This window comes from Lepidochelys olivacea (assembly GCF_965140295.1).
Source record: "Lepidochelys olivacea isolate rLepOli2 genome assembly, chromosome: 1".
Classification (NCBI taxonomy): domain Eukaryota; kingdom Metazoa; phylum Chordata; order Testudines; family Cheloniidae; genus Lepidochelys; species Lepidochelys olivacea.
In genome coordinates this window covers 53806024-53827844 of record NC_140411.1, presented here as the reverse complement: position 1 = coordinate 53827844, position 21821 = coordinate 53806024, and the positions used below count along the sequence as shown (strand labels likewise).

At 40.9% G+C, this 21821-nt stretch overlaps 1 protein-coding gene across 18 annotated transcripts in view; it reads left to right on the top strand.

The window, feature by feature from the left end:
- Positions 1-21821, top strand: part of SUPT20H (SPT20 homolog, SAGA complex component) — a 63704-nt gene that overhangs the window by 8085 nt on the left and 33798 nt on the right. For 12 of the 18 annotated variants that reach the window (XM_084644628.1, XM_084644626.1, XM_084644619.1 and 9 more), the window contains one exon: positions 19953-20082. In XM_084644628.1, coding sequence (XP_084500754.1) covers positions 19953-20082 — 130 coding nt within the window. The remainder of the gene's footprint in view (positions 1-19952; positions 20083-21821) is intronic. The other 6 variants (XM_084644623.1, XM_084644618.1, XM_084644621.1 and 3 more) reach the window with 1 other exon arrangement.

The following is a 21821-nucleotide window of genomic DNA, read 5'->3' as shown; positions in this document are numbered from 1 at the left end:
TTGGACCAGTTCTATTAATCAGTTACTCTAGTGTAATTTAAAAGAAGCCAAAATAGAATTTCAGCCAGAGAAAATAGATAGCTACTACCCTGGTGCTGTGGTGTGCCCCCTTTATTGTAAATGAGCTACTTTGCTATCCAACAGAGTACCAGAGAAGCACAAAAGTGTCTAACAAGTTCACTGTAATAATAGTATCAAAACAATAATAGTATCAATACAGTAGGAGCCTCAGTGTCTGGGACTTACTGAGAGATCTGAGAATTAGTGCTAGAACCTATACCATCAAAATTAGTGAGAGCATGTTCAGGGCCAGTGTTTGTACCCAGAGTCCAGTCCTATTAATGTCACTGCCTTCAAAGGACCTGCAATGTCATTTCTGCTTACCTTGGCTACTAGTGAAGAAGTAGACTTGACTGTCTTCTATTTTAAATTGCCATCTTGTTCCTGGGATAACTGCTGCATTGTTGTCAAATATTGTGAAGTCTTTTTCAGACCTAAGAGAAGAGCCTCATCTGACCAATTTAAGGCTTAAAGGCCATGGATGAAATGTCAGTACACTAAAATGTACTTCCCTTGGCATGTCTGCTAAAAATAGCAAAGGGAACCTACTTCAACACCATTCATTTAAAAAACAAAACAAAAAATCAAAACAAACCTATTGTTGGGGGTTGAGGAGAGGGAGAAACTGTAGGAATGGTGTATATATGCCAGCCACTGAATTGCTGTCGTTTTGATTAGCCACTATCAGGCATTGGTTTTGTGGTTTTGAGTGCTGATTGTAGTAGAGATTATTTGGCATCACAAATTCTAGTGAATACAGATGCCATTTTATTCTCCTCACCTGCACATTAGTCACAACTTTAATTTCATCAGGGCAGTGGGCTGGGTGAATTGGGTTTTAGCAGCAGGGAGAGGAGGAGGAGGATTAGGTTAGTTGCTGCAACTGGTTAGGGGATCTAGAGGAAATTAGGAGGATTATGGCAATAAGGCAGGCAGCAGTAGGTTTGTGTTGGTGTGTTTTTTGCTGTAAGTATGCTGATTTCCTAGAGAGCTAGGAAGGCACTGGTGCTCTTGCCCACTTGCGAGAGAGTAGGGCTGAATATGTAGAAGAAGGTATGAGGCTTAACCTTGATGGGAAGGATGGGGTGGTCCGGCAGCATGGAGATGAATTCTAGTGTTTGTGGGAGGGGGAAATCAGGTAGGTTGTGATAGCTGGAAGCTAGGTAGGGAGGAGCTTTTGAGACGGTTGATCAGTAGACTGAACCATCATGGAGGATTCAAGTAGAAATCAACTGTATAATCCAAGTGTGGCAAAAGAGGAAGGCATTCAGCAAACCTGTGTTTATCCAGCTATTAAGATGCATCACGAGTGGTGAAATGAAGTGAAGGATTACAACTAGGAATACGGTTGTAAACTCCAGGTCCTTAAGAATACAAAGGGGATTATTTTTTATTTAGAAGATAACTTAGACCATGAAGCTCTGTTTAGTGCCCTAATTCACTAAATTAAAATGCTGGGTATTGGAGTAGACATTCTGACCTTATTTTCAGTAATGGATCTCCACAGTACAGGATGTTGGTCAGGACCTTTGGAAGATATTTTCACTTAATGGGAAGATAATGTTGGAAACCATCTCTACCTCTACACTTATCAGCTTCAATAAAGTGTTGCCATCAAATATGGATGTGCCAAATACTACATTGGTAGGCTTGGAAGGGTTAGATTTTTATTGGTAAATCTTTCACCATACACACACAAACTGATGGAAAAATATTTTCATTGATGATGATTATTCATAGATAGGCAAAGTAAGAAAAGTGCTTCTTGAACTTAGAGTTTGGTATAAGGTTATTAACTATGTATATCTTGACATGTGATGTTGACAATTTGAGTTTAAATGGCTATAAAGCTTTAACTATTTGAATCTCAGCATCTGTTTTCATTAAATAATTGTCTGAGCCTGCCATAACTTCCCATAAATGTGAAAATTTAAATAGATAAAAAGAGAAAAAATGTTTTAAAATAAATATTGATATCTGTTGGGATATCTGCCAAGCCTATATATTGATAATGTATCTCTTTAATTTCCAGAAATAAAAGTAAGTTAGTGCAGTTGGCAAAACTGAATAGCTGGGGAAGAAAACAATATTCTGAGCTAATGGGAGCTGCATTTTGATCATAAGTGCTATATAATGCCAAATACTCTAAAAATCAGGTCCAAAATCATTGGAAACTTTAATCTCTGTGCCTCAACTCCTGATCTGTATTATGGGGATTATATCCTTCAACTCACAGGAGTGTTGTATGAATGTTCGTAAAGTTATGAATGTTTGGATACTATAGTGGTGAGTACCATAGAAAAGTCTATGAAGAAACTAATAATTCTGTCTTCGGGGCAGGGTTTGAGCACCATGAAGTAAAAGTGCCTAGGGCCACACATGAACATTTTCATTTTTCATTGTTGTTCAAGTAGTTTATTAATGAGCATCATCCATCTTGTGCCCTGAATGAGGCAGGAGTCTTGTGAGGGAAAAATAAAATGTGATCATGTAATTAAAGACTATATCATAATGCATATGCACAAGCTTCTCATCCCAGTCTGTTTCCTTGCCAAGCCAGTCCTGTTTTCCCCCTTCCAGCTTCTTATCTAATCTGTCTGTTTTCTCTACCCCCAGCTCCTTCTCCCAGTGTCTTTGCCCTACTGGTCCCTGTTCTCCCCCTGTGCCCCAGCTTCTTGTCAGATCTGTCTCTCTTTCTCCTGTCCCCATTCCTTCACATTGACTCTCAGTTCTAGTTTCCTTGCCCAGCCAGTCCCATTGTCCCCTCCCCCGGCTTCTTGTGTGATTTCTGTGTTCTTCCGTCACCAGTTCCTGGTCCCAGTCCCTCCATGCCCACTGGCTCTGAGTCTGTTATCTCTGCTTCCTCTCTCTTTCTCTTTCCACCACCCACCCAAGCTAGTCCCAGTTTCAGTTTCTTCCCCCTTCCTCCAGTCCCAGTCTCACAAGACTCGTCCTAACCTACTCTTTCCCTCCCCTCTGCATTTCAATCAGATGCCCGCCCAGGTACTAGCAGGGGCGGGAGGGGTGTGTGTGTGTGTGTAGCAGTGTCACTGGGAGCATGGGAAACTGACTCTGTTCCAGTGCCTAGTCCTGCCCAGAGCAGCAATTAAAGGACCAGTCTGGCTTTGTTTGTGTGGCCATGGGCTGGTGCATGCTCTGTGTATTTGCAGTGGAAACTGTGTGGTTCAGCATGCTCAATGAGAATGGAATCTTCTGAGATTTTTAACTACTAAACTCGAAGTCTCCGTGTGCAAACTTTGGATTTTTCCCCCAAAATCTTATAACTTGGCCAAATTTGGGAGAATTTCATGGGGACAACAAAAGGCGTGTCCTTGTGCCACATAGCAAGTCCTAGATCACTTTTCTAGGTGCACTAGAGCATTAGGGAAAAACGGTCACCAGAACTTAACACTGACACAACATATTTTATCCTAGCCTTGTTGTTATTGGTAATGGCTGAACTATTTTATCTGAAATTCTCTGTCAAATTGAATATTTTAGAGACACCTGGCATTGAAAACTTCAGACTGAACGGTAAAAGTTTGGTAAAGTTATAAGGAACTAAATATAGTTTTGCAGTGGGAAGTGTTGAGCAACCTGAATTGGTAGCACCTATTGATGTCACACTGCACTTGGCTATTATTAGGGCTGTCAAGCGATTAAAAAACTTAATCGTGTGATTAATTACACTGTTTAACAATAATAGAATACCATCTACTTAAATATTTTTGGATGTTTTCTACATTTTCAAATATATTGATTTCAATTACAACACAGAATACAAAGTGTACAGTGCTCACTTTATATTTTTTATTACAAATATTTGCACTGTAAAAACATAAATATTTTCAATTCACCTAATACAAGTACTGTAGTGCAATCTCTTTGTCATGAAAGTTGAACTTACAAATGTATAATTATGTACAAAAAATAAATGCATTCAAAAGTAAAATAATGTAAAACTTTAGAGCCTCACAAGTCTACTCAGTCCTACTTCTTGTTCAGCCAATCGCTCAGACAAACAGGTGTGTTTACATTTGCAGGAGATAATCATAGAACTGGAAGGAAACTCAAGAGGTCATCTAGTTCAGTCCCCTGCACTCATGGCAGGACTAATTATCTAGACCATTCCTGAGAGGTGTTTGTCTAAACTGCTCTTAAAAATCTCCAATGATGGAGATTCCACAACCTCTCTAGGCAATTTTTTCCAGTGCTTAACCACCCTGACAGGAAGCTTTTCCCAGTGTCCAGCCTAAACATCTCTTGCTGCAATTTAAGCCCATTGCTTCTTGTCCTATCCTCAGAGGTTAAGAAAAACAATTTTTCTTCCTTCTCCTTGTAGCAACCTTTTACAGACTTGAAAACTGTTGTGTCCCCTCTCAGTCTTCTCTTTTCCCAAACTAATCAAACCCAATTTTTTTCAATCTTCCCTCATAGGTCTTGTTTTCTAGACCTTTAATCATTTTCGTGGCTCTTCTCTAGACACTCTCCAATTTGTCTACATCCTTCCTGAAATGTGGTGCCCAGAACTGGACACGATACTCCAGTTGAAGCCTAATCAAAGCGGAGTAAGAGCAGAAGAAATACTTCTCATGTCTTGCTTATAACGCTCCTGCTAATACATCCCAGAATGACGTTTGCTTTTTTGCAACCGCATTACACTGTTGACTCATATTTAGCTTGTGATCCATTATGACCCCCAGATCCCTTTCCGCAGTACTCCTTCCTTGGCAGTCATTTCCCATTTTGTACATGTGCAACTGATAGTTCCTCCCTAAATAGAGTACTTTGCATTTGTCCTTATTGAATTTCATCCTATTTACTTCAGACCGTTTCTCCAGTTTGTCCAGATCATTTTGAATTTTAATCCTATCCTCCAAAGCACTTGCAGCCCCTCCCAGCTTGGTATCATCTGCCATTATCTAAATCATTGATGAAGATATTGAACAGAACCGGACCCAGAACTCATCCCTGCAAGACCCCACTCATTATTTCCTTTCAGCATGACTGTGAACCACTGATAACTACTCTCTGGGAATGATTTTCCAACCAGTTTTGCACCCACCTTATAGTAGCTCTATCTAGGTTGTATTTTGCTAGTTTGTTTATGAGATGGTCATGTGAGACAGTATCAAAAGCTTTATTAAAGTCAAGATATACCACATCTACCGCTTACCCTCTATCCACAAGGCTTGTTAGCTTTCTTTGACAGGTATCAGGTTGGTTTGACACTATTTGTTTTTGTCAAATCCATGCTGACAGTTACTTATCACTTTATTATCTTCTAGATGTTTGCAAATTGATTGCTTAATTATTTGCTCCATTATCTTTCTGGGTACAGAAGTTAAGCTGACTGGTCTGTAATTTCCTGGGTTGTTCTTATTTCCCTTTTTATAGATGGGCACTATATTGCCCTTTTGCAGTCTTCTGGAATCTCTCCCATCTTCCATGACTTTTCAAAGATAATTGCTAACGGCTCAGATATCTCCTCAGTCAGCTCCTTGAGTATTCTAGGATGCGTTTCATCAGGCCCTGGTGGCTTTTGAAGACATCTAATTTTTCCAAATAATTTTTAACTTGTTCTTTCCCTATTTTAGCCTCTTCTGTTCTTACCTCATTTTCACTGGCATTCACTACGTTAGATGTCCAAATCATCACCAACCTTCTTGGTGAAAACTGAAACAAAGAAGTCATTAAGCATCTCTGACATTTTCTATTGTTATTCTCCCCACCAAATTGAGTAACAGGCCTACCCTGTCCTTGGTCTTCCTCTTGCTTCTAATATATTTGTAGAATGTTTTCTTGTTACCCTTTATATCTCTGGCTATTTTGATCTCTTTTGTGCCTTGGCCTTTCTAATTTTGTCCGTACATACTTGTGTTTATTTCTTTATATTTATCCTTTGTAATTTGACCTAGTTTCCACTTTTTGTAGGACTCTTCTTTTGATTCATAGGTCATTGAAGATCTGGTTAAGCCATACTTCCTATCTTTCCTATGCAGTGGGATAGTTTCCTCTTGTGCCCTTAATAATGTCTCTTTGAAAAAACTGCCAACTGTTTTTCCCCTTAGACTTGCTTACCATGGGATGTTACCTACCAACTCCCTTAATTTGCTAAAGTCTTCCCTCTTGAAATTTATTGTCTTTATTTTGCTGTTCTCCCTCCTACCATTCCTTAGAATCATGAACTCTTAGTATTACATGATCACTTTTACCCAAGCTGCCTACGACTTTCAAATTCTCAACCAGTTTCTTCCTGTTTATCAAAATCAAATCTAGAACAGCCTCCCCCAGTAGCTTTCTCCACCTTCTGAAATAAAAAATTGTCTCCAATACATTCCAAGAAGTTATTGGATAATCTGTGCCCTGATGTGTTGTTTTCCCAACAGATGTCTCGGTAGCTGAAATCCCCCATCACCACCATGTCCTGTGCTGCCTGCTTCTTGTTTACAGTGTCACCTGAAAATGAGAACAGATATAGGCATGGCACTGTTGTAGCTGGTGTTGCAAGATATGTAAATGCCAGATGCGCTAAAGAGTCATATATCCCTTCATCTTCAACCAACATTCCAGGAAACATGCATCCATGCTGATGACTGGTTCTGCTCGATAATGATCCAAAGTGGTGTGGACCAACGTATGTTCATTTTCATTATCTGAGTCAGATGCCACCGCAGAAGGTTGATTATTTATTTATTTGGTGGTTCGGGTTCTGTAGTTTCTGCATCGGAGTGTTGCTCTTTTAAGACTTCTGAAAGCATGCTCCACTCCTCGTCCTTCTCGGATTTTCGAAGACACTTCAGATTCTTAAACCTTGGATTGAGTGCTGTAGCTATCTTTAGAAATCTCACATTGGTATCTTCTTTGCGTTTTGTCAAATCTGCAGCGAAAGTGTTCTTGAAATGAACAACATGTGCTGGGTCATCATCTGAGACTGCTGTAAAATGAAATATATGGTAGAATGTGGGTAACCGAGCAGGAGACATGCAGTTCTCCCCCAAGGAGTTCATTCACAAATTTCATTAATGCATTTTTTTAATGAGCGTCATCAGCATGGAAGCATGTCCTCTGGAAAGGTAGTTGAAGCATGAAGGGGCATATGAATGTTTAGTATATCTGGCAAATAAATACCTTGCAATGCCTGCTACAAAAATGGCATGCAAATGCTTGTTCTCACTTTCAGGTGACGTAAATAAGTGGGCAGCATTATTTCCCGTAACTGTAAACAAACTTATTTGTCTTAGCAATTGGCTGAACAAGAAGTAGGACTGACTGGACTAATAGGCTCTGAAGTTTTACATTGTTTTGTTACATAATTGCACTCAAAACCAAAAAAAAAAAAATCTACATTCGTAAATTGCTCTTTCACGATAGAGATGGCACTACAGTACTTATATGAGGTGAATTGAAAAATTCAACTTATTTTATCACTTTTACAGTGCAAATATTTGGAATAAAAAATATAAAGCGGGCACTGTATACTTTGTATTCTGTGTAATTGAAATCAATATATTTGAATATGTAAAAAAACAAAAAAAAAATAAATTTCAGTTGGTATTCTATTTAGCAGTGCTATTAAAACTGATTAATCACAATTAATTTTTTAATTACGATTAATTTTTCTGTGTTAATTGCGTGAGTTAACTGCGATTAAATGACAGCCCTAGTTATTTTACATATGGGTTCAAAAACTCAACTGTTCTTTCTTATTAGACAATCAAGTTGTCCTTGAAACAGTCATTTTATTTATTTTTCCTGGATCTACCTGTGTACACTGTGCCTGGTTTATACTAGGTTTCAGAGTAGCAGCTGTGTTAATCTGGATTCACAAAAAGAAAAGGAGTACTTGTGGCACCTTGGAGACTAACAAATTTATTTGAGCATAAGCTTTCGTGAGCTACAGCTCACTTCATCGGATGCAACAGTGAGCTGTAGCTCACGAAAGCTTATGCTCAAATAAATTTGTTAGTCTCTAAGGTGCCACAAGTACTCCCTTTTCTTTTTGGTTTATGCTAGGAAATCTGAACTATAAAATGGCTGTATTTGGTGGAACTCAGGAGTTTAGTGCATATGTTGTTTCTTCGACTATACTTGTCTTAACCCTTTGGCTGAGGGGAAATCTTCTAACTCGGTTTTCTAGGAGATTCTACCAAAAAAAATTCACGCTGCTCATGCTTAGGCTTTAGGTCCTCTCACTTTTTTCCCCATGTTTCCTCTAGCAGGAAATGGCACCATATGTGAAGGATATGAACTTTCAAGGCTTTGTCCCTATGCGTATCTCATACCAAAAATATATATGAACATGGGGCAGCTCCGAACACTGTGCAACAAAGACTTTCTGTCTGCCTATTACTGGAGTGTTCACTCAAAATCTCTGGTAGTATATATTTCTAATTAGAGATGTATAGAGTGGTGCTGGAACACTTTTTAGAGTGGGGGAGTTGCGCCCACCCCCCTTTACACCTGTTCGCGCCACCCAGTAGAGCTGGAGCCTGGTTCAGGGCCGTGACTCCGGGAGGAGGGCCCCCACGCTTCTAGTTCCCACGCTATGGACATATATGGAATTTCTGCGCACTGTATCTATAGATCATTGGTCTCATGTTTTCTACAAAACTTACATTTTCATTTAAAAATGTTTATTTCTGGCCTTTGACTGAAATATAACCTTCAAAATATGAACAATGCAAGAGTGTTTGGAAGCAGATGTGCTAAAGACTTGGAAAGTAACTAGAACAGTGGTTCTCAAACTTTTGTATTGGTGACCCCTTTCACATAGCAAGCCTCTGAGTGCAACCTCCCCCCTTATAAATTAAAAACACTTTTTTAAGAATATATTTAACGCCATTATAAATGCTGGATGCAAAGTGGGGTTTGGGGGTGGAGGCTGACAGCTCGTGACACCCCCCCCCCCGCCATGTAATAACCTTGCAACCTCTGAGCGGTCGAGAACCCCTGAACTAGAAGCACCAAGAGTAATGCTCAGTGGTGTGTTCATGTTGCTAATTACAACAATTTTTAAATAGCAGTGTTTATTATTATGCTTCTGATAGGCTTAGCTGGATGTTTCTGCTAATCCTGTGTGCTTATCCAGAGATCTTGGATGTACTATCCAGGAAATAAGTTTGCAAGCATAAATTATGCAAAAATTGAATTTTCTTTCTCTTTTTGGGGAGAGAAGAGGAGGGCTTCAGGGGAGTCATATAAATAGGCCAGTTTCCTGCGCAATTACTAATGCCTGTTTACTAGGAAAGCCTAATTGGAGACTACAGCACCTGCAACAGGCTATATTGAAACCCAGTTGCAACATAACTGACTGGCTGGACATCTTTATCTCACTACAGTCATGATGCTGGCTTCAGGAGCTTCCACAGTTCCATGCACAACCTGCCAGCCTTCATTCATTGGACTACTATGAATGGCCAAGGTGTTGCATGATCTAGTGTGTTCCAGTAGTTGGAAGGCACTCATGCCACTCCTCACATTTGGCTCAAAGGGCAGGTGGTGCAGCAGGGGCCAAATGATTGAAGGGGAAAGGGCAAGAGATGTTGGGAAACCAGTTTGTATTAGTACGTCCCCGGACGTATTGCATGGCCAGTTCAGGTCTAACATGCTGTTTGTTATCACATCTAGGTTTTCCTGTCAGGATTGACTTTTCTCTTTTTTTTTGATGAATATTTGATATTCTCTCCAGAAGTACTGCTTGTATCTTTCTACATTATTTTCTACCCAGTTTCCCAACCTCTCTTGGTCCTGTGTGTTTCTTGGTCCTCAGCAGTGTTTGCAACTCTCCTGGTTTAGTATCTGCAAACTTCATTTATAATATTTTTACTCCCTTTTCCAGGTTAATGAAGATATTGAGGAAGGGGTAATGATTGGAGTTAATTTCATAGACCAGGGGTAAAAGCATCCCATAATGCTATGTGGTATCACTAAGAATGTATGATGGTGTTGTATTGGTAATGTCATTCAGCACCTATTTTGTTTTCCTTTATCTTGTCTCCCTCAATTTACACACTTTTTTTGATTCATGGTGGTCCCCTACTATGTGTCTGTACAATAATCGTGCAGAAGTGGCCCCAATCTAGGGTTGCTAACCCTCCCAGTTTTGCCAGGAGTCTCCTGGAATCAGGCCCTATCTTCTGGAGGCTACTGAAGCCAACCCAGGAGATTTTAAGCACTAAAACTCGGGTGGCACAGGGGACTAAGTCAGGTTCCCTGGCCCTGTGCCGCTCCCAGAAACAGCCAGCACATCCCTGCGGCCCTTGTGGGGTGGGACTGGGGGGGTTGTCTCAGTGCACTGCCCCCCACCTCCAGCACCGACTCCACAGCTCCCATTGGCCAGGAACTGCATCCAATGGGAACTGCAGGGCAGCGCTTGGAGGCGCGGGAGTGTGGAGCCCCCTACCTCTTCCCCCCCTCCCCCCCATCCCCTGGGGTCTGGACATGATGGTCGCTTCTGGGAGCTGCGCAGAGCTAGGGTAGGCAGGGAGCCTCCTTAGCTCCCTGCGCCGCTGCCTGAGGTAAGTACCTCCTGGTTGGCGCCCACACCCCCTCCCGCACCCCAATCCCCTGCTGCAGCTCTGAGCCCCCTCCTGCACCCAAACTCTCTTCCAGAGCTTGCACCCCACACACACTCCTGCACCCCAGGTTCAACCAGGAGCCCCCTCCCACACTCCAAACCCCTCAGCCCCAACCCGGTGAAAGTAACAGAGGGTGGGGGAGAGCGAGCAACAGAGTAAGGGAGATTGAGTGGGCGGGGCCTCAGGGCAGGGCAGAGCAGGGGGCGGGGACAAGGGTGTTTGGGTGTGTGTGATTAGACAGTTGGCAACCCTACCCCAATCAGGAACAAGGGGACCCTAGAACTATTACATTAGTTGAGGGACCACCCTATCTCCAAGCGAATGCTTTCTTAATCTTTTGTGGTACTCCCACCACCACTGTCCTCTTTTCTCTGCCTCCTCTCAAGGACTAGTATTGTCTTCTGGTGAGCTGCTGCTTCAGATGTGGCAGGGAGAGAACAGTCTGAGCAGTTTGAGCCCTCTAGACCAGGGGTGGGCAAACTTTTGGCCCTGAGGGCCACATTGGGGTTGCGAAACTGTATGGAGGACTGGGTAGAGAAGGCTGTGCCTCCCCAGACAGCCTGGCCCCCTCCCACTTCCCACCCACTGACTGCCCTCCTCAGAACCCCCAACCCATCCAACCCCCTGTGCTCCTTGTCCCCTGACCGCCCCCTCCCGGGGTCCACTGCCCCGAGCCCTATCCACACCCCTGCCCTCCAACAGGCCATCTGGGACTCCCACACCTATCCAACCGCGCCACCTCTCCTCGCCCCCTTACTGTGCCACTCACAGTGGCAGGAGCTCACAGCCCCTCCACCCGGAGCCAACCACGCCGCCTGGCAGGAGCGGCGGGCCAGAGCACGGGTGGCACAGTGAGCTGAGGCTGTGGAGAAGTGGGGACAGCAGGGGATGGGCCAGGGGCTCGAGGGCCGGGCAGGACGGTCCCGCGGTCCGTAGTTTGTCCATGTCTGCTATAGACTTTGGCCTTCAGCACGCCTGTGTCTGAACCCTAGAAGAATCATAAGATAGAATATTTATTTATTTATTTCATCTTCAAAACTGGGCCTAAGACCACAGTCCCCTCTCATGCTGAATTGTATGTCGGCTGGAAGATCAGGCCTATAAGTAAAAATCCCAAGATCACCACAGCCCTGAGATGACATTGTTTGTTTGTAATGCAGGCCGATTTTGTAGGCCCAGAACCTATCTATAGAAGGGAGCCTCCTGGCAACTTGCCCGTATGCAATTGTGAAAGCATTTCACGCCTTAGGTGGGGCACAGGGTTAGTTATTGAAAATCATTTGAATAAGTCTTAGCTTCTAACATGAAGTTCAATGTAATACTAGGTACAAACATGGTAAACCAAAAAAACAGCTTCCAGGCTATTGAGCTGCTTTTAGGAGCTAATGCAGGAGCTATGAGGGAGGTGTCATAACAGTAGCAGAGGTTGGAAGGACCTCTTTCGCTGGATTCACTTCCCTATCCTACTAAAAAACAGGCTGGTAAATGGAGACAAACTGAACTGCTGCAGGAATAAATAACACTGAGCCACAATTATCTGCAATGCTTGTCCTTGAAAGCATTAAACTTTGACTTTTTTTAGATCAGTGGGTCCAGATAAGTGAATGCAAATGTTTTAAAAGAGCTGCCTGGACTCAAAAACATTTGCTGGACTGTTAATGTTGATTTTTCAATAAGTGTTGGGAGTACTATGGAAGTTCCAGAAGACTGGAAAAAGTTAATCTCATGCCAATATTTACAAAGGTTAAACAGCATGACTAAGGTAATTTAAGTCTCTCAGCCTAACATCAGTCAATCAGAGAAAAGTATAATATGATCCAGTGGCTGGAAGTTGCAGCTAGACAAATCACACTGGAAATAAAGTGTGAATTTGACTGTGAAAATAAATTACCATTGGAACAATTTACCAAGGGTTGTGGTGATTCTCCATTACTGATAATGTCTAAATCATAGAATCATAGAATATCAGGGTTGGAAGGGACCCCAGAAGGTCATCTAGTCCAACCCCCTGCTCAAAGCAGGACCAATTCCCAGTTAAATCATCCCAGCCAGGGCTTTGTCAAGCCTGACCTTAAAAACCTCTAAGGAAGGAGATTCTACCACCTCCCTAGGTAATGCATTCCAGTGTTTCACCACCCTCTTAGTGAAAAAGTTTTTCCAAATATCCAATCTAAACCTCCCCCACTGCAACTTGAGACCATTACTCCTCGTTCTGTCATCTGCTACCATTGAGAACAGTCTAGAGCCATCCTCTTTGGAACCCCCTTTCAGGTAGTTGAAAGCAGCTTTCAAATCCCCCCTCATTCTTCTCTTCTGCAGGCTAAACAATCCCAGCTCCCTCAGCCTCTCCTCATAACTCATGTGTTCCAGTCCCCTAATCATTTTTGTTGCCCTTCGCTGGACTCTCTCCAATTTATCCACATCCTTCTTGAAGTGTGGGGCCCAAAACTGGACACAGTACTCCAGATGAGGCCTCACCAATGTCAAATAGACTGATGTTTTCTAAAAGCTATGCTCTAGGAATTATTCAGGGGATGTTTTATGACCTGTGTTGTACAGAAGGTCAGACTCCATGATCACAGTGGTCCCTTCTGGCCTAGGAATCTAAGAAATGATATGCTTGCTTGGTGTAGGCAGATCTGTTGCTGCAATGAACATCATACAGGGCTAGACAGTGTTCTGTGATTAGATAGAAGTTCACTCTCAATGCCTGCTTATCTGGCTATAGAATTATGAACTACTGTTAGCATGAGGAAGAAGTTGGATGAGAATACAGTTGGTTACAAGACTGTATGTGTGAAAATATATTCCCCCTAATTTAACTCTAGTAATCTGGCAAATTTTGTTCAGTCCATAGCATTTATTTTGAGTTTATTCTTAGAAAATTTAGCTTCAAGATTAGCTATAAAACTAAAACAGTTTGTCAAATACTGTTCCTTTATTATACATGTAGGCAGCCTCAACATTTAAGAAGTCTGTTGTTTTAAATTAAGAATATTAAAGCCTGTCTCTTTTTTTTCCTTAGCATTTGACATTCCACACACCAAATTAAGCTCTGGGGGAAGCAAGCACAACTGTAACTGCAGTCTGTGTGAGCAGTGCTCTCTTTTAGTATGGCTTAATTTGGTTCAATTTTTTCCTCCCCTGTTGTCTATGGGGCTGGGTCTGAGGCTTCAACTTCTTGGTTCTGTTAGCTTCTATGATCTCTAACTATCGTTCCCAAGTCATAGAATCATCAGGTTAGAAGGGCCACAAGGGTCACTGAAAAAATAATTTGAAGTCCCTCCAGAAGATAAACCATGACCTGCTATTTCTAATGACTAAAACAAAAAAAAAGTCCAATCCAAAAAGAATCCAAGGCAAATAAATGCAGAAATTTGGAGCAGTCTTTATACATTCTTAAAAGCATAGGACATGGCACTAACTTTGTGGTTAATCTTTAAAGAGTGACTGTTTGGTTCAGAGGTAGTCTCCCTCAGGAAGAATGGGACTAAGCCTATTCTTATAACTATTGGCAGGAAATTGCGGAGAAGGGGATGAGATCACTCTTATTGTCCAAACAGAAATGTTAATGTTTTTTTTAGAAGTGGTGGATCCCTACTGCACAGGCAATTCCTTATAAAAACAAGAAATAAGTTAAACTTTGAAAACAGACTTTTATCCTTTTATTTAAACTTCTGCTAATCTGCATATTATAGTGAAGTGTTATAGATACATATTTACCATGCTAAATAGCCGCTGGATGCTTCATAGTCTGTGGATAATTAATCAGATCTTGATTATGTTAGGAAAATAAAAACTCTAGATGAAAACTACTGATCAAAATGGCAGAAGAGTTTTAAGACTAGAAGGGAAATTTTAGTCTAATCTCCTGCATAACACTGACTGTTACTCACTAATTCCTATATTCAGCCCAATAATTTGTAGATGAATTAGAGCATATATGCTATATTGTTACAATGTCTCTGGACTCTTCAAGATTGGAAAACCAGTTAAAATGTACTCAAGGGAGAATTCCAAACTTCTTGGTTTAGCTACTTTGAGCCATTTTCCCCCCTGGAACTGTAGACTTCATATAGAGCAACACAAGTGACTTATTTTTGGGAAGGAAGATGCTGTGTGAAGACTTCAGGCTTCCATTGCATGAACAGAAGAAAATCTCTGTCACCATGTGAAGAAATAAAACAGTCGTGCCAAATAATTAAAATGGAAACAACTTATTAACTGCTTGTCCTGAATGAAGTACTTTTAAATACATAGTGTATAAAAGAATTCCATAAGTGTTTTTATAATCCTGGAAAAGGTCCTGGCCTATAAATTGCTTTCTGTCCTAATTATGCTGTTCTCAGTTATTATGGGATATAGGTCAAAGCACAGCCCTTGTGAGGAATCGGTTTTTAAACAAAAATGCTCTTATGGTTTTCTGAGCTGTAGCTCACAAAAGCTTATGCTCAAATAAATTTGTTAGTCTCTAAGGTGCCACAAGTCCTCCTTTTTCTTTTTGCGAATACAGACTAACGCAGCTGTTACTCTGAAACCTTTCAGTGTTCTGTCCCCCTTACCTCTTTAAGTATGTTAATATTTACATATTATTTTAATTGGAGCACTTCATTAGTTGTGTTGGTATGAATTCATCTTTTGCATAATGTCTTCTGCAATGTCACAAAAAAAATGTGTCAGAACTGTTGGATTCTCATCTTTCTGTTACAGTCACACAAGTTAGTAGGCAAATTGCCTGCTCTCCCTTATCTTTATCTTTCTGTAGAAGGGATATAAAAATTCACAGGCATTGTATGAGGCATAATTTGTTTCAGAATGCTGTATAAGTGCTGAGTATTATGATTGCTGGAATAACATGTATTAATAAAGTTTTTAAAATCTTGTATATAATAAGCCATCCAAAAAATGTTTGCGGATGGATCAGTGAGATTGTACTTTTGTATAGAAGATAACATGGGGTTAGGAGGCCCTTTGCTCTATGAAATTAGAAAGTGATGATGAGCCAGTCTCTTTGACTTGTATAACTACAAAACAGATTGCTGAAAATAATGCAGCCCTCTCTCTCTCGTTTATCATACTAATCAGCTCTGGAACAGACTAGGCCATTTGGTTTTTGACACTAAAAAAGTTTAGTCTTCAAGGCTGAGAAAGTGACAGGACTACAATTGTGGTATGTCCAGAGGATGACATAACTATACATCTATTCAGAGCAGATCATCCTATGCTATTAATTTCTGTTGCCAGTAGAATCAGGTGTGAATTTGCTGGGCTTTATATAAAGATTTTTCTAAACATGATAAACTGAAAGAGAGAGAGGAATTTTTAGGCCCGTTACTGAAACTAAAATGTTGATGATGGCGTTTGCCTGTGTTTGGTGTGAAGTGGTAGGCTTGTGTTTCAGAAATAGCTTCTAGTTATGGTAATTGTACCAACTGATCTCTGTAAAGCTGTGACTATCAGCCCAAGAAAAAAATGAAACATGACCTCAGAGGGATGGCAGCGGCATTTTTCCATATTTGTGTACTACCAAATAACGTGACAACTGATAAGCAGCAAGAGCAGCTTTTCAGAAACATTCACTTTAGCCATGTTAAGAGAGATGATCAGTCATAAAAATAAACTTTGACAGTGTAAATTTAAACAATATAAGTTTGGGTCCAGGAGAAGAAGAGTAACACATAATCTTGGAATTAATCTTATTTCTCTCCAAGTGATGTTCCGGTGGGCTAATAAAATACTTGAGTGAATGCTTTACTGTTAGGCAGGGATAGGAGAAATACAGACGTACAAAAATACAGGGATAGGAAAAATAAACACCATTTCTCCTAGATCAGTAGTTCTCAAACTTTTGTACTGGTGACCTCTTTAACATACAAAGAACAAGAGTACTTGTGGCACCTTAGAGACTAACAAATTTATTTGAGCATAAGCTTTCGTGAGCTACAGCTCACTTCATCGGATGCATTCAGTGGAAAATACAGTGGGGAGATTTATATACATAGAGAACATGAAACAATGGGTGTTACCATACGCCTTTTCTTTTTGCGAATACAAACTAACACGGCTGCTACTCTGAACTCTTTAACATAGAAAGTCTCTGAGTGTGACCCCCCCCCCATATAAATTAAAAACATTTTTTTATATATTTAACCCCATTATAAATGCTTGATGCAAAGTGCGGTTTGGCATAGAGGCTGACAGCTCGCGATCCCCTATGTAATAACTTTGTGACCCCCTGAGGGGTCCAGACCCCCAGTTTGAGAACCCCTGTCCTAGATCTGATTTGAGACAGAAAAAGGCTAGCTGTCCTTTATAGTATGTAGTAGTTATTGGGCCCTAGCAAAAGACAGGGGAGGGAAAAGAAACCAATCTCTACCTCTTGCTTGCTGCTTTGTAACTGGCTCCTCACACTTGGGCCAAACATGAAGCTCTTACTCTCTACTCTTGCTGAGTGCCAAGTGGAGATAGGCAGGGGAAAACAGAAAAGGACTTATCACCCCCAAATCTGGCACATACATCCTAGCAGCAGCCAGCGGGCCCACTACGGCCAGTCCTGAGCCAGCATTCCTAGCAGCCAGCTCAATGGAGAAATTGATGTTTTTACTGGAACTGATTCTGAAATCTTGTACTTACAAGCACCAGTTCATATTGCAAACTCACTCTCACTTTATGCTTCAAAAGTTGATTTAAAGAGTTCAATCCAGAATGGACAATGTGAACCTGATGTCAAAAATATCTTCTTATTTTAGCCTCAGCAGGCCGAAAAAGATAAGAAAATGCAACTGAACAACTACTTACTCGCAAGAATATATCGGGAAAAAATAAAATTAATTTGTCATTCACATACAATTGCATGTGGTTAGCTGAATTAAATTAGATTTACAATGGAATTACCATTATAATTGTACTCATCATTAATTCAGGGACAACTCCCCCCCTTAAAAATATAGATCCCTGTTTTCCATTATTAATGGGACACTTTGGATACACTTCTGAAGTGAATTATGTATCTAATTCTGCCTACAGGTAGTAATTCTGTCAGAAGTGATCAGTTGATGAAGTTACTCACTTGCCCATGCTTAGCATAAAATAGTGCTTTTCACTTGATGAACTGAGTCGCTGCTGCATGGTATTTACACACCAGAACAGAATTAGAAAATGTCATAATTCTGTTCCCTGAACACAGAGATGGAGATCTTGTTTATTCTTTGAGTGCTTTAGATCATTGTGACAAGATACAAAACACTATGTGGTACTGAGTATTATAAAATCCAATTATCTGAAATTCATTTCCTGTTGATCTTTGTTAAATAACAGCAAAGACTTTGTTCCTGAGTTTAGTCCTGCAGAATTTGAGTACTCTCAAGTTAACATGCCTTGTCATGTGACTGGAAATCTTGAGCTACACTATTACCAAGAATGAAAGGAACATAATTGTCAAATACTGAAAACAGACCTTTTCTTGAAAACAAGAGCAACATTTGATAAGAATTCCTCCCAAAGGGAAGCAATCCTAGGCTGATCCTCTGTCAGAGACAGGATACTGGGTTAGATGGACCATGGGCCTGACCCGATATGGCTGTTCTTGTGATTGTGGGAAGTTTTGTTTGTTTTTTAAACAAAGCACTACACGTAAGGAAAACATTGCTTGAGCTAGGTGAATGGGTTGGGCTGAGATTGGGGCTCTTCCTCCCAAGCACACAAACCAAGTGTACCTTTTTGTTGCTTCACTAGGACAGTTGTGCTCTTACATTATTATTCGAATCTCAACTCAGCTGAAGGTATAGCAGCCTCATCCCCAATTCTGTAAGCACTGAGCTTCTGTGGAAGCAATATATGTGCAATCTGTTGTTCCTACTTGGAGCTGTGGTGTCATGTGAGTCTGGTAGATGGAAAGGTTTGCATTGCTGGCAGGTTATGTCCCCAGTGCCACAGGGGAAGAGTCTTATCTTTTGAGCAGCCTAGCCTTGCACTGCTGGCAGGAGCTGGTTTTAGGGTGACCAGACAGCAAGTGTGAAAAATCGGGACACGGGGTGGGGGATAATAGGAGCCTATGTAAGAAAAAGCCCCAAATATGGGGACAGTCCCTATAAAATCAGGACATCTGGTCACCCTAACTGGTTTCTTCCCTGTCTCTTTTCCATGCAGCAGAAACTATGCTGTTTCATCCATTCCTCTGTTGTTGCCTGCATGTCTCTCTCAAGTGTGTTAGATAGGGGAACATGCAGTTGTTACCACCATTTATGAGTTTGAGAGGCACAGGAAAGGCTCCTGGCAGTCAGCCCAGAGCTAGGCAAGATGTGATCCACAGTTTTTCCCCCATTCTTCCTGCAGCCCTGATAAAATAGCCTCTTGGCTTAGCAGCAACACTCCTTCCTCCATCTATTTTCCCTTTCCCCTCAGAAATATTTCCCCTAGAAAAAGTGGTAGCACATTGATGTTTTTTCCCCCAGTCTTCCCACATCTGATGTGTTGGGTCCTTGTAGGAGAAGACAATGGTGGTGAAACTTTTGTTTATTCCCTGGATGTGACTCATGATGCATTTCATTTAAGCAGCACCTCTACCCAACCTTAGCCTTCAACCATAAAATAAAGATAGAAGGAGAAAAAGAGAAATCTCGGGCTTAAAAAATTAATACCCTTTTGTTGCCAAGGACTTTGAGTAGCTGAAAGTGTAGTGGGCACAGGGCGGGGAAGAGGGGCAAATAGGTCATTCACATCTTTGACTGTTGTTAGTGAACAGGAACCTCCTTACGAATAATAGTGAAAAGTTATTGTAGCACTTGAACCAGATTTCAGCAAATTTAGGCAAGGCAATGCAACTAGGAAAGCTTCCAGATTCTATAGTCATACTGTAAATCTGGAGGGAAACTTTTGCTGTTAAGAATTTCTGAAGGCCTGTTTGTTCTTTGGTCAAAAAGTGCCATTTGGTTAAATTTACAATTTATTAAATAAATATACAGAGTAGGTTTATGGGGTTATAGCATAGGGGGTATTCTTAGATTATAACCATATTAACTGTGAACCTAGGAGTGAAAAGGATTAAAAAGAGCCAACTGAGTGATTTTTCTCAAATCTTTTTTTTTTTTTTAAAGGTATGCAGTTTGCATTACTTTACTTCATGAATGTACCGTATTGTGTGTTTGTTTAAATACTTGGCTTCTTTAAATCTATACCTTGACACTAAGGTAAACTATGTTCAGCATTCTCTAATAATTTCACCTTCTGATTTATTTATTTTTGTTAACAATGTCATATTATTAATTACTTGATTTTATTGATTATTTTCATGAGCACCCTTTACTTTTAAAGCAGAAGCTGAGGCGAAATGTGAACTTACTTGAGAAGCTGGTTATGCAGGAGACTTTGTCATGTCTGGTAGTGAACCTCTATCCAGGGAATGAGGGTTATTCGCTGATGCTTAGGGGAAAAAATGGATCAGGTAATATTCTTGCTGTTTAATTCTTTTCATCTTCAAAGTGCTTTACAAATGCTAGTTAGTCAATATGAGCCATGCTGGCTGCTTGCATTTGGTACTTGTTTCTGTTCTAAGTATCAGAGGGGTAGCCGTGTTAGTCTGTATCCACAAAGCATTCTGTTCTAAAGCAATCTTCTGTACAATTCTATTCTTGAACTAAAAATGTCCAAACACCTGATCATGGATGATGCTCATATGAGCATAGGAATAAACTCTAAATTAGCAAGCTTTAGCCCTCTGAATAGTCCTTAATTTGGTATATAACATTTATTTATCCAGAGACAAATTCATCCCTTTTCAGGTGTGTTTGGCCTCTACTACTTAAATCCAGCCTGTCCCAGTCCTTCATCCCCTGCCAGTCTTCTTGTCCCAGTCTTTCCAAGTCTCTTTGCCTAGCCAGGCCCACTCTCCCTGTTCAAGTTCTAGTCTTCTCCAAGGTCCATTGCCCAGGCAGTTCCAGTCTCTGCTGCCCCCAGCTCCTCATCCCGTCTCGGGCACTTTCCTCTCTGTGTTCCTCATCCTAATCTTCCTTCCTCCTCTGGGTTGCTTGTCCCATCTATTCCCTCCACTACTCCTACATACTCAGGTCCAATTCATCCCCTCTGCACTCAAGTTAAGTTGCTTCCTACATGCTGCCTGAATCCCAGCTGGGCGAGCATTGGGGGAACTGGAAAGACAGTTGTCCTGCTCTCTGTTCTGTGCTGGGTGCTGTGATGGCCCACTGCAGCTGGGTGCAGCAATGGCAGGGGAAGATCTTCTCAGCTCATGTAGCCCTGGGCTGGAACAGGCCCAGTCAAGATGGACTCTTCAGAGCATTTAGCTGCCAACTTTTACTAAGTCTCTGCTAAGTATGTGTGAACTTAATTTTTTTTCAAAGTTTTATAACTTAGCCAAATTTGGGAACTTTTCCAGGGGAACAGCAAAAAGCAATGCTCCTGCCAAACTTCAAGTCCCTGCTCCAAAGCACAGAGACACTAGAGATTCTCAGCGAAACAGTTATAAGAATTTTTTTTTAACCTGGGCAAAACAACAGATTTTCCCTTAATCTCATTTTTTCCCTAATCTCACTGAGCCATTTTAAAAAAAAAAAAAAACTTTCGAGGAAAATTCAGCCTTAAGCAGACACAAAACATAGGAAATTTCAGCCCATGTGGTTCAATTTGGTAAAATTATACGCAGCTAAAAAGAGGGTCTTAAAATGGGAAATGTCAGGTAACCTTAATTGTAGGTGGTACTATCAACTGTGTTTATAATTAAGGAGGAACGTTTTCAAAAGTGACTAGTGATTTTATGTGCCCAATTTGAGACACCTAAAATGTCCTGATTTTCAAAGGGGTGGCTCTCAACATTTCATGACAATCAAGCCCTTTTAGGTTTTATCAGGTAAAACTCAGGTACCCAAAATCACTAGTCACTTCTGAAAATATAAGCCTAATAAAAACTGTTTTGTACCTTTTAGCCAGGAACAGGAACTTCAGAATATTAATCATATTGTAGAGCATCCTTTGGGAAAACAAGATATTTAAATAAAAATTTCTACAGTAAAATATAATCATAGAATCATAGACTTTAAGGTCAGAAGGGACCATTATGATTGTCTAGTCTGACCTCCTACACAATGCAGGCCACAGAATCTCACCCACCCACTCCTGTAACAAACCCCTAACCTATGTCTGAGCTACTGAAGTCCTCAAATCATGGTT